Genomic DNA, 17,394 nt, shown 5'->3' with positions numbered 1-17,394 from the left:
ATGCTCCTGGTCATTTAGAATGACTGTAAGGTTATAACTGCAGCCTTCAGTCGTTGATAGTGAGCCAACAATATCCATGTGGACATAGTCAAATCACTGACTAAGCAGTATAAATGTACCTAGCAGCGCCTTGACATGTTGTGTGATTTTGTTCTTTTGACAGACCATACATTGTCAGACATACAGACAGGCGAGGTTTTCACTTCGTGACATAACATAATAATTTCCACATATTTAATATTATCAGGCACTGTAATTACAACTGATATCAACATATAACTCATATGCTTTTAATACTCATAACAATAAAAACAGTTCATATAAAATTTAAAGTAAAACAGTTCATAAATAAAATAGTAAAAAAGGTCAACAACAGATCATTCAACTGCATCACAATTAGTCTCTCTCTCTCTCCCTCCAATACTTCCTCAAAACTGCATCAATGCATAGGTTACAGTCTGTATTTAACACAGGCCCCACTGTTCAAAGAAATTCCCTGCTAGTGCCATAATATAAGCTTCTTCTGTTAGAAATGTGACAGCTGATTTTTCATCACATATGTGAAATTCTGCCAATAAATGATACTGAGGTGGTAGATAAATTCCAACATGGTAATGACTGCCATCTGAAAAACATTTAAATACCACATGGAAGATTAAGTACACCTGGAAATTAACAATATTAATGTATTAATTTTATTATGACATCTTTTTTCTCGTGAAAATAATGTGCAATATAAACTATTATTAACTACAAATTTCCGACAACAATCTTCAAAGTTACACTTATCAAGATACTAGTTCACCTTTTATAAATTAAGGCAGTAAACAGAAACACTTCTCTGGAAGGTCACACACCATTACGTTTATGCATTGAAATTAAACACAAAAAAAAAACACACACACACACAAGAAAATATGTGCTGCTAACTGCTATAATTACAGTGCTGGAAAAGGCAATTACTGTAGTGATGTGGAATCCAAAATAGAACAATTATAGGAAATCCCTCAGTATTGGCAACAGTAGCTCACTGGATTTGTCAAAAGTCTGAAATGTGACTGTGCTGCTAAACATAGTTCAGATCCCCCACAAGCATCTTTTTCATTATCACTAACATTTTCATATGTAAAGAATACAAAATGAACAGGACAAAGATATTATCATACTTATAAAATAATGAAAATGAAAATGTGGGGTCACAGAGAGGCACACAAAATCACACATTTCTGAACAGCTACAATGCGCCAGCTGTGGTAGGTAAGGGGAGGAAAGGGGTAGGGAGTGGAGGGAAGGTAGGGAAAGGACAGGCAGCTGTTGCATGGGATGTGAATGTAAAACACAGGCACCAGAGCTGGTGCATTTTCACTCTGCCATAACTTTCCTTACCGCAGTTCCTATAAGATGTTTTGCAAGCTTGTTAAGGATGACTTGCCATTTCACTGAGATATTGTGGTTGAAACTTCCTACAGCTGACAAATAATTCCGTAACAGGTTTGCAGCAGTGTGGGCTCCCATTATTCTAACACAAAAAGGACCAATGACTGGTCAAAAATGAAAAAAGATCAGTTTTCTATGGTTGCCACAGTGTGGGTACTGAAAGATAAGCTGTGGTTCAAGGTCCTATAATTGGTAGCCCAGTATCTGATAAACACCAATCACAAGATCATCACTGCCTTTTTTTTTTAGTAGAAACAATATATTTACTTGAGAACCGGTTGTCTGGCATCCACCACTTTTATACACATCCTATGGATTCTACATGTGGCACTTCCATTGCTCTGGGAGTCCATCTGCAAAATGTGATGTTTAAAGCTTTCCCAGCGTACTGATTGTTCCATAAAAACACGGGAGAACTGCCGGATATCAGTAACTTCCTGCCACGATATTTCGGCGCAGGGTCTTCTGGCCATCTTCAGGTGAATGCCACTGTAGTAGTACTGGCGAGTACACGCTGAGCTCCGCTATTTAATATCGTGGCAGGAAGTTACTAATATCCGGCAGTTCTCCCGTGTTTTTATGGAACATATGCAAAATGTTTGCACTAATATAAGCTGAATCTAAGGGATCAGTTACATGATCTTTTCTCTAAATACTACAGCTCCTTTGTGAATCTAAACACAAACGTCCTTCCTCCTCCTCCTTTCTCTCTCCCTTTCTCGTTGTGTCACTCTTTTTACTGATGTTAATGTCTAGAAGCCAATGGGAGGTATGTGACCATAATTTTTAATGAAGCTTACTGGTTACTCTTCACATTTTGTAGGCATCAAGGTCCTATCTGTCAGTATCACTAACTTTAGTAGATGAAATGAAGTTTTTTGCGCCCTGACATTTCTTCTCACTGCTGTATCATTCACTGTTGAACACAGTATCTGAATATTGACTGAAACCTCAGTGATGAAATAATAACACAGATGGTCTCCAAGACTGCAACATTCCCATGTGCACCACAGCTATCATTTATGTCAATTGAAACTACTCTAAATAGAGAGCACAATGCCAAATGCACACAATTTACACTGTTATCAGAAGAATGTGTGATTAGTTGGAAGCTACAGAAAAGAAATTAATCCTGAAAGTTGAAGGGTGGGGTGTGGATGTGGGAGAGGATAATGAGGTCACTCCACTGAAATTTATGGATCAGCTCTTACCTGATTTGCTGTGTATTATAAAAGGTCCCAGTCTTTCTTCCAATTCTTTGAGAATTTTCTCTTTTGGAGCATACAGAATTGTGACAGACTCACAACATGATGCTTTTAGTTCGCTCCACAATGCACTGTATAATCTCTCTTGAAAGGTGCTTTTTACAGCAGGATCTGAATCTAGAAATAAAAATTCCATAATGTGCGTTTATTACATTACAGTGCCACATAACATGCATTGTAATATATTTGTTACTAAAGTTTTTCTAAAACTAATTCTTAATGGAAATAAATTAAGAACACACAAAATATTTCTGAAAAAGGCAGCTGAAAGATATTGCTTCAGAGACATCAATTTCCCCTTTCAGATCTAAGGCTGAAAAGAAAGACGACAGAGACTGCAGAGGAATGGAAAGGACAGAAAGAAAGAAAGGGCATGGGCTGCCTGATTTTCATTAATAAAGGATTTGCAATGTATTTGGTAATTCCTGTTGTTTATCCACAAGTATTTGTCTCTTTGTCTGTACATTCAACTGCTTAAGTAGGAATCTTACATTCTGAAAATCAGTATAACATTTTACAGCCTCAAATAACACAAAGTTAACAATATCATCTTATCTACCTGTTCAACACAAGGGTGTGTGAAACATGGTATTCCATTGAAACATTGCTTGTCCTTCTGTCATGAGGAGTGGATACAGGGAGAGATAAGAGGGAGGCAGGGAGAAGGGTTAGGGTGGGTTGCTAGAGGCTTGAAGTGAGGTTGATTTGTGGCTAGGAAAGTGGGAGGGCGGGAGGGTGGCAAATTTGCAAGCTAGGTGCGTGATGCACAGTTGTTGGAGTCAGCGAGGAATGACACAGGCTGAAGGTGATGTGGGGATGTGAATTTGGAGGGGGCAACAGAGCAGAGGGAGGAGAACTATTGGGTGGACGGTGTGGGGCCAGAGAGCTGCTCGAGATTGGAACCAGGATGATTACAGAAGTGAAGGATGTGCTGCAAACTTTGTCCTTGGCAACAGCTTGATGGTGGTCACTCATCCTGGTGGACAGCTGGCTGGTAGTCAGATCGGCATATAAAGGCTGTGCAGTGTTTGCAGCAGAGTTGGTATATGGCATGGCTGCTCTCATAGGTGTCCTGGTATCTGATGGGGTAGGATAAGCCTGTGACAGCATAGGGGTAGTTTTCCACGGTCTTTAGTATGGACAGGGACTGCGATTGTTGTGTGCGGATGCGAGCCGAATTGGTGACATTTCGCTCACAGCTTCAGGCTGTGATGGCTTTGGATACACACCTTGAGGCTGCAGTGGATGGGCACCACTGTTACGGGCCAGCCGTGGGGATCCAACGGATGTCCAGCACATCGGAGTCCTCCGATCAGTCCTCACCGGTGGCCAACCCAGTTACTGCTCGCACTGAGGCTGACCCTTCACCTGTAGTCGAGTGGGAGGTCACCCTGGGGCGAAGCAGGCGGCGAAATACTTCCCAGGCGGCTGCACGTAAGGCCTCCCCGGTTTGTCTGACAAACAGGTTCCAGGTGCTGTCTGTGGCTGACACTGTCACTGAGCTAGATGCAGTCGCCTGTCCTGTTTCAGAGGAAACCACTCAGCCTGCAAAATCCGGGCAATCGCAGGGGGTGGGATTATTGGTAGTTGGGAGCTCCAAGTTAGGCGCATTATGGGGCCCCTTCTGACAAGAAGGGTAAGAAAGCCAATGTGCACTCCGTGTGCTTACTGGGTGGAGTCATTCCAGATGTGGAAAGGGTCCTCCCAGATGCCACAAAGAGCACAGGGTGCAGCCAACTGCAGGTGGTTGCTCACGTCGGTACCAATGATGTGTGTCACTTTGGATCAGAAGAGATTCTCTCTGGTTTCGAGTGGCTAACAGAAGTGGTAAAGGCTGCCAATCTTGCTTGCAAGATGAAAGCAGAGCTGATCATTTGCAGCATAGTCGACAGGACCAATTGCAGACCTCTGGTACAGAGCTGAGTGGAGGGTCTGAATCAGAAGCTTAGACAGTTCTATGACCGTGAAGGCTGCACATTTCTCAGCTTGCACCAAAGGGAGGTTGGGTTTCGGGTTCTGCTGAATAGGCCAGGTGTCCACTACATGCAGGAGGCAGCTACCCGGGAGCAGGTGCTGTGTGGCGTGGACTGGGAAGTTTTCTTAGGCTAGAGGGTCTTGGGAAAACACAAGAAGGGCTTCAGTCACAAAGGGCGCAGGCTGAACACAGGAAGAACATAGATACAGGAACCATTGGTATAACAGTTGTAAATTGTCGTAGCTGCGTTGGGAAAGTACCAGAGCTCCAAGTGCTAATAGAAAGCACTGGTGCTCAAATTGTTATAGGCACTAAAAGCTGGCTAAAGCCGGATATAAGCTCAGCCAAAATTTTTGCGAAGAACCTAATGGTGTTCCAAAAGGATAGGCTAAACACGGTTGGCAGTGGCATGTTTGTTGCTGTCAGAAGTAGTTTATCTTGTCGCGAAATTGAAGTAGATTCTTCCTGTGAGTTAGTATGGGCAAAGGTTATTGTTGGCAATGAGAATAAAATAATAATTGGATCCCTTCACCGACCTCCCAATTCAGATGATACAGTTGCTAAAAGGTTCAAAGAAAACTTGAGTTTGATTTCAAACACGTACCCGACTCATACGATAATAGTTGGTGGTTACTTTAATTTACCCTCGATATGTTGGCGAAAATACATGTTTAATTCTGGAAGTACGCATAAAATATCATCCGAAATCGCTCTTAACGCATTCTCTAAAAAATTATTTTGAGCAGTTAGTTCATGAGCCCACCCGAATAGTAAACGGTTGTGAAAACACACTTGACCTCTTAGCAACAAATAGTCCTGAGTTAATAACGAACATCAAAACTGATTCAGGGATTAGTAAACTCAGAGTTGTCGTAGCGAGGTTGAATATTATAATCCCCACATCTTTGAAAAATAAGCGAAAAATATACCTATTCAAAAAAGCAGATAAAAATTCACTTGACGCCTTCCTAAGAGACTAACTCCACTCATTCCAAATTAACAATATAAGTGTAGACCAGATGTGGCTTAAATTGAAAGAAATAGTATCGGCAGCAACTGAGAGATTTATACCAAATAAATTAACAAACAATGGAGCTGATCCTCCTTGGTACACAAAACGGGTTAGGAAAATGTTGCAGACACAACGAAACAAACATGCCAAATTTAAACATGCAAAATTCCCAAGATTGGCAATCTTTTACAGAAGCTAGAAATTTAGCACGGACTTCAATCCGAGATGCCTATAACAGTTTCCACAATGAAACTTTGTCTCGAAACCTGGCAGAAAATCCAAAGAGATTCTGGTCGTATGTGAAGTATGTTAGCGGCAAGAAACAATCAATGCCTTCTCTGCATGATATCAATGGAGATACTATCGAAGACAGTGCTGCCAAAGCAGAGTTATTAAACACAGCCTTCCAAAATGCCTTCACAAAAGAAGACGAAGGAAATATTCCAGAATTCGAATGGAGAACAGCTGTTGACATGAGTAACGTAGAAGTAAATATCCTCGGAATAGTGAAGCAACTTAAATCACTTAAAAAAAGCAAGTCTTCTGGTCCAGACTGTATACCAATTAGGTTCCTTTCAGAGTATGATGATGTATTAGCTCCATACTTGACAATCATATACCCAAAGGCTGGAAAGTTGCACAGGTCACACCAACATTCAAGAAAGGTAATAGGAGTAATCCACTAAATTACAGGCCCATATCATTAATGTTGATATGCAGCAGGATTTTGGAACATATATTGCATTCGAATATTATGAATTACCTCGAAGAAAATGGTCTATTGACACATAGTCAACATGGGTTTAGAAAACATCGTTCCTGTGAAACACAACTAGCTCTTTATTCACATGAAGTGTTGAGTGCTATTGACAAGGGATTTCAGATTTATTCCGTATTTCTGGATTTCCAGAAGGCTTTTGACACTGCACCACACAAGCGGCTCGTAGTGAAATTGCATGCTTATGGAATATAATCTCAGTTATGTGACTGAGATTTTTGATTTCCTGTCAGAGAGGTCACAGTTCGTAGTAATTGATGGAAAGTCATCGAGTAAAATAGAAGTGATTTCTGGCGTTTCCCAAGGTAGTGTTATAGGCCCTTTGCTGTTCCTCATCTAGATACGCGAGTTTGGAGACAATCTGAGCAGCTGTCTTCGGTTGTTTGCAGATGACGCTGTCGTTTATCGACTAATAACGTCATCAGAAGACCAAAACAAACTGCAAAACAATTTAGAAAAGATATCTGAATGGTGCAAAAAGTGGCAGTTGACCCTAAATAACAGAAAGTGTGAGGTCATCCAAACGAGTGCTAAAAGGAACTCATTAAACTTCAGTTACACGATAAATCAGTCTAATCTAAAAGCAATAAATTCAACTAAATATCTAGGTATTACAATTACGACCAACTTAAATTGGAAGGAACATGTAGAAAATGTTGTGGGGAAGGCTAAACAAAGACTGCGTTTTATTGGCAGGACACTTAGAAAATGTAACAGACCTACTAAGAAGACTGCCTACACTAGGCTTGTCCGTCCTCTTTTAGAATATTGCTGCGTGGTGTGGGATCCTTACCAGATAGGACTGATGGAGTACATTGAGAAAGTTCAAAGAAGGGCAGCATGTTTTGTATTATCGCAAAATATGGGAGAGAGTGTCACAGAAATGATACAGGATTTGGGCTGGAAATCATTAAAAGAAAGGCGTTTTTCGTTGCGACAGAATCTTCTCACGAAATTCCAATCACCAACTTTCTCCTCTGAATGCGAAAATATTTTGTTGACACCGACCTACATAGGGAGGAATGATCACCATGATAAAATAAGTGAAATCAGAGCTCGTACAGAAAGATACAGGTGTTCATTCTTTCCGCGCGCTATACGAGATTGGAATAATAGAGAATCGTGAAGGTAGTTTGATGAACCCTCTGCCAGGCACTTGAATGTGATTTGCAGAGTATCCATGTAGATGTAGATGCAGATGCTGGTTGGGTGCTTCAGGCAGGTCTTGCACCTTTGTGTTCCACAGGGATATGATCTAAGGGGCAAACTTTTGGGAGTAGGAGGGGCATAGCGACAAAGCAGTGTTGTTTAGATCGGGTGGGTGAGAGAACATCACTTCAGGAGGGGTGGGAAGGATCTTGGATAGGATATACCTCATTTCAGCCCATGATGAGAGATAATAATAGCCCTGGTGGGGGGGGGGGGGGGGGGGTCTGTTTCAGCTGTTCCAATCTGGATGACAGAGGACTGCTACTTTGTAGTTGATTCTTGGGAGTTGTGGAAGGATAAGGCAAGGGAAAGCTGTTTGTGGACTATGGGAGATTGTGCTTGCCTGTGAAGGCCTTCGTGAAAACTTCAGCATACTGGGCAAGAGAGTTTTTGTCACTGCAGATACTTTGTCCATGTGTGGCCAAGTTGTATGTGACAGATTTTTTTTTTTTTTTTGTGGAAGGGATGGCAGCTGCCAAAATGCAGGTACTGTTTTAATGTAGATAGAGTTATGGACAGATCCATCAGAGATGTGGATATCAACATCCAGTAGGGCCAAGTGAAGTGGCTTGGAGAGAAAATGCTGAGATTGTGAAGGAATGAGGGTAGGGTGTTTTGGCCCTGAGTCCAGATCATGAAAATATTATCATGGTATTTGGCCCTGAGTCCAGATCATGAAAATGTCATCATGAACCTGAACCAGACCAGGGGTTGGGAGTTTTGGGAAGGTTTCCTCTAGGTGGGCCATAAACAGCTTGGCATAGGAGTGTCCATGTGGATGCCCATGACTGTGCTGCATACTTGTTTGTATGCCCAGATATAGTTGGTAAGGTGTATAAGAAATGGGAGTGTGGGTTTGGGATCTGAAGCACATTGGAAGAGGTACTGTTTGACAGCAGCAAAGCCATGGGCACGAGGGATGTTTGTGTATAGGGACAGGGCATCAACTGTGATGAGGAGGGATCCAGGTCTGGGGAGGGTGGAGAGTCAGTGAATAAAATGGTTAGTATCTTTTATGTGGGACATTGGTTTCACACCTTTGGTTGGAGGTGGTACTCATCAAGAGCATGAATTCTTTCAGTGGGAATACAATAGCCAGCTACAATGTAGTGTCCACGATTGTTGGGTCTGTGGATTTGTGGGAGCATGTAGATGGTGGCAGTGCAGGGTGTTGGGATAAGGATGAAGATGGGCTCTTTGGAGAGGTAAGTGCCTATGGGTTTTAGTAGAGATTGGAGGTTCTGTTGGACTTCTGGGATGGGATCACTCTTGTAGATCTTGTAGGTAGAGGTGTCAGCCAGTTGGTGAAAGTCTTCTGCCAGGCAGTTACTGTGACTCCTCATGACAGTGGTGTAACATTTTTCTGCAGGGAGGATGATTAGGTCAGGATCTGGTTTAAGGTTGTGTTTGGCTGTGCTTTCTTCTGCTGAAAGGTTAGTGTTCTTAGGGAGGTAGCTGGGGAAGGATGGTGAGGCCAAGTTGAAGGTAAGGAATTCCTGGAAGGTTGTTGAAACATGAAGGGTACAATATAATACAATGGTACTGATATATGGATGACATAATCTTTCTCATAGATGAAACACAAACTAAAACATAAGAGCGACAAAGTAACATCAACACAGTAAACCCATAAATACACTTCACAATGGAAACCGAAAGAAACAAGAAACTAAATTGCCTGGAACTTACAATTACAAGAGACAACAACCAACATTAATTTTCTGTCTACAGAAAACCTACATCCACAACCACTGTTACCCATAGCTCATCCAACCACATGAGAGCTCAAATAAGCCAGTTTCAAACACATGCTCCATGGAATAAACAAAATACCTCTCAAAACTAAAAATCACACACACAAACTAAATATAATCAAATTGCTGTTGAAAATGAATGCAAAAAAGATACCATAAACAAGCTCAACAACAATATAAAAGAAAGATACTGATATTGGAGACCAACTTAAGTGCACAACTGACCAGTCTGAAAACAGAGAGACAGAACACACAGACAACACAGCACATGACACCCTGTCAGAATAAAGAACTAAATGGTACAGTCTAACATACAAAAATAAAATACTACATAGCATTGCAAATATATTGAAGAAGCAAGGGATCCCAATAGCATTCAGAACAAATGACAGAGTACAACAAAGACGAAAGAACTCCACACAAATTCAGCAATGTAGGAAAGTACTAACTTATGCACAACTCCTGTCAATACCAATACATAGGACAAACAAGCAGAAACTTTGGGATAAGGTACACAGAGCACATGATAGCTCTGAAGTGTGACAGAACACATTCCACTCTCATAGAACACTTCATAAATACAAACCACCATCCCACGAATATTGAAACTGATGTACACAACAGGTTATAACAGAAGCTAGCATTAGACGAGAATTACTGCAGACAAAAGGCTACACTGAAAACTAGCGACACATGCAAATAGCAAGACTGCATAGTGTTTTGAATTACTGCCAAGGTGATAAGTTATGTTTTTGTGTGTTTTTAGACCATCCACAAGATGATCAACTAACATGAGTATACGACACGTTACAATATACCCTAGTGCCTACCACGACTGTGTTCACATCAAAACCACAATTCCTAATACTAGAACACTGACATATGCAGTTCACATTCTGATACATGTTAATAACAGCCATTCATACAGTTGCAGACGACAAGCTGTATGCCAAAATAATGGCAACAACACAGAAAACTATGCAGTGATTCAAAAGTAAAAAAGTTACATCATACAGTATCTTGAACCAAACAGTAATCCATGTAATAATGTTGTGGCTTTTCTGGCTTTCCCAACATATCTGTTGCAAATACACTTCTTGGGTTTGCCACCAGACCTACTGTACAGCTCCCACAATACTTCGATACAACTGTTCAAAATCTTCAGGTTGTGGTAGATGCTGTTGTCAGTGCTACAAGTTGCAACTGACGATAATTGCGTGATGGTGTTGAAATTCATCAGGTCAGGAGCAGGCAGCTGAAGGAAAGCAGCACTTATAGTGCCCCCTGATGGGCAGGGTTGCTGAGAGCCTGGACTGGGCTTGAGGAAGGGTGTGTGATTGGCCTCCATGTCCAAATACAGCAATTCAATTTTACTTTATTTTAGAAAAGGTTTGATTTAAACAACACAATTCAGGAAGGAGATAAACAAAAGATACTCATTAGGATGAAAAATAGGATAATCATAATTTCTTACTAAGCACTCAACATATGTTTACAAATATAATTTATACTATCATACAATATTTTGCACAAGATATTGTCGGCAGAATTAAAGCAAGCTAACAGCTGTTCATGGCACAAAATACTGAATCATGTAGCACTGAGCAACTACAAACAGCACTAAGTTCAGCTGCATATTGGATGCAGCGTTATCCTATATTTCACAGCCTGTGAACATTCATGGAAGTTATAAAGTCTGTGATGTGTTACTGCATTGCGCTTAGAAAGCAGATACCTCCAAAGAAATCACTTGAAGTTTTCCTATGCAGAGCAGAAGGTGTACGTGCAGGTTTATAAAGAGTAACTGTTCCTAATTTTTCTGATGTCGCACAAGATGTGACCATAAACATACCCATCAATAATACAGCATCTGCAAATGCTTCTTTTTCTATACAGAAGCCAGTGATCATCACTCAGATTTTAGATACTTCCATTTTAGCTGTGATTTTTACCACAGAAACAATGAATTACTAAAGTTTGTTCGTTATTATAAGTCACAGAATATCTTCTTGAAATTTGTTTACTTAGTATCTGGTGTTAAAACGTGTAACATTGTTTTTCTACAGATGTGAGGAATGACAGACTTCTTACAGAACTGACACAGAAAGTTAAATTTCCTTCCTTCAGTGCATAATTTTTTTCGAAGCACACCTTCTGCATTCACATTTCTCATTTCCAAACACATTTTCAACCAGAATGAGAATAGATTGCAGTAGTTACAAATTTACAATATATATTTGCAATTTTCATTATATTTAATTAAAATAATTTCATAGAAAGAAAACAGTTTGTAGCAGACTTGCATAATTTTTCCATTGCTAAGGTTGTGCTCTAAATTTCACATTCATTTTGCAGTGAAGTCCTTCCAGAACTTTTATAACAATATACACTTTCCTTCATTCCAGTACAAGTTCAAAAACACATTACTGGTCATTGCTTTATTAATGACAATGTTTAATTTCAAGCCATCTGTTATTTCAGAAGTGATACACCTTGTATCATGTTCTATCACAATCAACATCATTTGGAATGCAGTAAAACAAAAAATTGTCATAAATCATATCTCCAATTTCGCACTATGGTTTTGGATGAACTAGAACACCAATTGGATGCATCATGAAAGAGTGCAAAGGTTAAACACAAGGGGTGCCCAATAAGTAAGTTTCCCTGCTTTATATTAAAAAACAGTTTATCATGTTGAATTAATTTTATTGACAGTGTGCAGTGCTTCTGTCACTTTTCTATATAGTCACCATGTTTTTTCCATGCATTTTTGGTAATGTGACAAGTTTTTCCAAACTAATGAACTAATGCTGTATAGGTCGGGTCCTATGCTCATATCACTATTGTGGGCCTCTCTGTGTGCTGTTCGTCATATACATTCTTCGCGCCCTCCCACATACTGCACACGCCAACATCGAATGATTTAAATGCCCATACAACCTTCCCTATAGATGGATATCAACAGTGGATAGTTGTTTTCCTGTTAAAAAGTAAATGACAGAGCGCAGTTCACAAGCGGACACACTTTGTAGTGATAACTCTTTGCTAGGTGGCAACATACTGGCAAGATACTGTGGATGAATAACAATAACAACAGTCAACACTCAATAACCAATCAAATTGTCATAAAAATTACAACAATTAAAAAGTCAATAATGATGAGGTGTTTCCAAAAGCCACATAGCTGTATGAAGATGCTTTATTCGCAACTACCGGTTTTAAGTCAGTATAGATGCTTCTTCAAGTTTATAATGGTTATATTACCATAATGTAGATGAGCAGTTAAGCAGCCCAAGTTCTCAGGAAGTTATCCTTGTCAATAATCAAAGCACAATGGTGGGTTGTCATAATAAAATTGAGTGCATCCGAAAGAGGCGTCTCAAAATGTACAAAGCAAGACTGTTGCATAAGCCAGGTCGGATAACACCACGTAGGATATAATACAAGATCTGTTAAACAGTAACTGTATAAACCAATGAAGTAAAACTTAAAATGTGTGTAGTCTCGCCATATTGCTAACAAGCTGATGTGTAGTAAGCAGCTGTATACTGCTAGCCTCCATGGGCTGCTTACACCACTTTGGCGTATTTGCAATATGGCAGAAGTAAAACTTAAAACGTCGGTTTATACAATTGCTGTCTTAACAGGCCTCATAATGTAACCTATGCAGTATTATCTGGCCTGGGATCATTCAACAGTCATGTATATACTGAGAAGCATCTTTTGGGTGTACTCAATTTTATTATGACAACCCACCATTGTGGTTTGACTTTTTACGTAAATAACTTCCTGAAAACTGGAGCTACTTAACTGTCCATCTACTTTATGAAAATATAACCATTATAAACCTGAAGATGCATCTATATTGATGTGAAACCGGTAGTTGTGAATAAAACACCTTCATACAGCTATGCGACTTTCGGTAACACCTAATCATTCTTGAATTTTTAATTGTTATAATTTTTATGATAATTGGATTGTTATTGAGCATTGTTATTGTTCTTCATAATATGGAACTGTGGTTGCTGTCCCCAGAAAGTTATTTGTAAGATATTGTGGTAAGCACTGTAAGCAGGTGTAAACACTGACAACACATACCAGTCAAACTCGCCAGCCTTATTGGATGACCTCATATCGAGAAAGAACAGCAGCAGCATGGCGCTTTCACGGAATAGGAGACTGAAAGTATAGTACTAAATATTGGTTTGAAAAGTAATGACAAAGACAGTGATTAGAAACCCAGGACTGGATGACAGCTCGACTGAGACCAACACTGCAACACAGAAAACTGATATGACTGATAAACTTACTTCTTACAAGTTTGACTTCAGATGTTATTCAATAATGAATTATTGTAAACTTATGTATGTGCCATTTAACTTTATTTCATGAATTGGTTTAATTTAACTTCACTCTGAAACAAAAAGCTAAATATATACTGATTTCTAAGTCGCCAGTAATATTGCGATATGGAGTGTTCAGTTCCAGATAGTCCACTGGCATTCCTACACATTTCAGTAAACAGACATCAGTAAGCTTGCATGTAAACTGCAATGAATTGTGCAACATGTAGCATATTATAACCTGCTTGCCCATAACACTGTCAATGGCGCTTTGCAAGCCTTTCCTTTAGTGACTGTTAGAATTATAGCATCAAAATATAGTTGTCTTGCCAAATTACATTCAGTGGCAAGGTCCCTAAATCTATGAGACATTGTTGATGCACAGTTATCTGCGACAATTTTCATCACAAGTCAAGGTGCTGAATGCTACAGCTTCAGCTACATTTGCTGCTGGAAGAGTGTAGGAGATAAGCATAGCAACACATAAATTCAGAAATTTTAAACTAGAGCAACTTACTCAAGAGGTCTGATAGTTCCAAAGTAATGTAGTCAAAGTTTTAAGTATGAATTATTTTCTGATATTTAATTTCTTCTTCCAAATCTTTTGTAACACCAATTTGATACTCACTAATAACTAACTTACATGCCTCAGCAACCTGACTGTCAGTCAATTTCGATTATTTCCATAAAAATCCATATGTTTCATCTAAAATCTTCCTAAAGGGTCATCAAGCTGGACATTAGAATGTCAATAATGACATAAAAACATTTATCTTTAACAAATCTTCTGAATTCACATTTGTCACTTACTCCCTGGTTTCATAAAGAAACTATTTCTTCTTCACAATGTGCACCTCAGGAAATGCAGGACCTATATTAATTACACTGGCAAGAGCTTAAGTTTCAGGGACAAGAGTGTCCCAATTCTCACGATGATAGTTTAAGCTATTTAATGCGGTCTCAACGTGTTTTACCTCAAAAGCTATGGTAGTATTTCGAGCTTTTACTAATTTGTTTCTCTAGTCAATTAATACCAACAACTTTAGCTAGGTAGTTGTCACAGTTAAACGCTTGAAAGAGCTCACATAATTCAAAAAAACCTATACCACTTACTGTAAGGCGTCAATCCGAACACTCCAATGGATATCAGACATGAAATATAAGGAACTTCCAACACACTGTTTCAGCGTTTGCCCATCATTGTGGACTGCAACTGAACAGGTTGTAAGAAGTTGAATCACTCCAAAAAAATGTAAATGCTTTATTACAACTCTCTGCTCCAAAGCTCTGGCAAGCATACAGAAAAAATTTTGCAAGAGGATTCTATGAAGAAAATGTGCACGAGCTCCTTTATATGACCCTCTCATCTTACTTCCATTACCATAACCTTGTCTGCACAATTTACTGATAGGAACTGAGTGTTTCAGAAGTATTCATCGAATTAAATGCGGAGCAACAATTCATCTTTTCTGATTACAATCTAGGAATGCCAAAAGCACACAATTTATTTCATACTAGCAAATTTCCTTACTGAAGTAAATATAATGCACGATGAATGTTTTCTGCCCAGTATGATTTGAATCAGAAGTTGTATCAACAATAGTTGAATAATATTTCTCCTTCCTCTCTTGTTCCAAGATGGCATTTGTGACATGATGGGTACAACTAGAAATAAATTCATTCCCCGGATCATTCGACAGATAATGCACTTGCAAACACTTTCCAACTTCTTGTGCATCTTGACTGTTAATGCGTTTTGCAAGAATTGCATCGTAATGACCAAAGAGCTCTAATGTTTTGAGAAAATTTCCATTATTGGACCTCCACTTTTGTGAGATGAATTTCTGAAGGCAAGCCTCTTTAACCACGAAATAACATCTCATCAAGTAATATGAAAGCTCCCATGTAAGTAGCATGGCCAATGTATCACTTTTATGTCATTTAATTTCCTTGCTTTTACTGTACTTCCAGAGCAGTTATATACAAATACACAATCTTTTATTTTTGTTTACTCTTGAATGCAAAATATTTTCAGTCTATTTCAAGTAAAATCACCCCATAAATGGAATCAGTAAGGCATTATTTTTGAATGTTGTTGGCAATCCTATCAAATTTTAACAATGTTTCCCAGCTGTTGCCATGTACATTTGTTGGGGAAACGTTTTGGTAGGATTCCAAAAATATTTTATAGAAGTGCATTTTCGATTTCATTGCAAGGTGGTTTAAGCAGATGATGTCTACAGTATATATCATGCACTTAAGATTCAACATGAAACAGAACTGCATGTAATTGGCCTATAAGAATCACAAATGTCAATAGCTGAAGTGGAGAGCAAGAGCTAGATTGCTAGGCTGCTGTTGGGGTAATGTTCTTTTATTTTTTATAATATACAGAATTTATCTTACAATAGTAGTCTGATATTTGTCAACTGAGCACCCTTGGGAATCCGATCCCTTGAGACAGTTGAGCCCCCCATGAGGCTAAGATCCTGGGGATTTTACACTCCCCCTTGTGTCTCATTGGGCCTGCTGCCAGGAGGCGCAGAAAGGCCTTCCGCGAGTGTGCAGTGGGCAAAGACTGTGCCGTTGGATGCTCCTGTGGTTAAAAGCTGAATTAAATCTCAGCAGCGCACTGTGTCTTTTCATGATTTGCAAGTTATTGTTTCTTCTGTTTTAATTTAATCGTAGCCAGTGCTGGACTCCAGGCAGCGCTTAATTGAGAACTTGAACCACTGTTGGTAAGATCTGCCATATGGATAAGTATGGCCTCCTTAAGAACATAATCCTAGAAAGATGATGCTGAGGATAAAACTTCAGTATTCTCATACAACATGCAATGCCCCATGTCCAGGCAATGCTCCGCCACCACTGATTTATCAGGTTTCCCCGGGCGTGTTTGACGATGGTGTTCAACATAACATTCTTGCAGCAAAGTTTGACACGAAACTTCCTGGCAGATTAAAACTGTTTGCCAGACCAAGGCTCGAACTCGGGACCTTTGCCTTTGACAAATTCGAGTCTCAGTCCAGCACACAGTTTTAATCTGCCAGGAAGTTTCATATCAGCGCACACTCCACTGCAGAGTGAAAATCTCATTCTGAAAAAAGTTTGATACATTTGCCCAACATAAGATTTCCCACAATGGCATGAGATCTTATTTACATCACGTTTCCTAAGGTTCAGATTGCCTTTGACTGTACACAACAAATTCCTCAAATTTTCTGGTGGCCAAAACACACACTTGATGTCGTTTCCCTTGAGGATTTTTCTATTCTTGAAGACACGCTGCCAAAATACGGCGCAAACACCATTGCAATGGTTGCCTCCACATCTTTATTAACATCCCTGCTCTGAATTTGCTTAGAACAGAATGCTTGGCTATTCTGTCAATCAGAATAGCCGTTCTGTTTGAACGATGTTCTTAGGTGTTGCAGCTCATCAGGCAGACTGTCGGTGGTATCTGAAACCACATGTGGTTTATGTATTAAGAGTGTAAGTCACTACAATGTGTAGGATGATGACAGCTTGTAGCCTGCAAATATAATTCTGCACAAGTTGGTTTGTGGACACTGTGTCCCAGTGTAACGTTGGCTTTTCTTCTAACCATCTTTCACCACT

General features: G+C 39.6%; 1 protein-coding gene across 3 annotated transcripts in view; it reads right to left on the bottom strand.

Moving 5' to 3' along the window:
- Positions 1 to 276: 276 nt before the first annotated feature.
- LOC126198548 (AP-5 complex subunit beta-1-like) overlaps positions 277 to 17,394 on the bottom strand; it is a 153,104-nt gene continuing 135,986 nt past the window's right edge. For 2 of the 3 annotated variants that reach the window (XM_049934969.1, XM_049934970.1), the window contains 2 exons: positions 2,649 to 2,819; positions 277 to 625 (listed from right to left, as the gene is read on the bottom strand). In XM_049934969.1, coding sequence (XP_049790926.1) covers positions 465 to 625; positions 2,649 to 2,819 — 332 coding nt within the window. In that variant the 3' untranslated portion in view covers positions 277 to 464. Of the gene's footprint in view, positions 626 to 2,648; positions 2,820 to 17,394 lie in introns of those variants that run through there. The other variant, XR_007540085.1, reaches the window with a different exon arrangement.

The sequence above is a fragment of the Schistocerca nitens genome, chromosome 8 (assembly GCF_023898315.1).
Source record: "Schistocerca nitens isolate TAMUIC-IGC-003100 chromosome 8, iqSchNite1.1, whole genome shotgun sequence".
NCBI classification, from domain to species: Eukaryota; Metazoa; Arthropoda; class Insecta; order Orthoptera; family Acrididae; genus Schistocerca; species Schistocerca nitens.
Note: the sequence above shows the minus strand (reverse complement) of the source record. Positions and strands in the feature narration are given on the sequence as shown.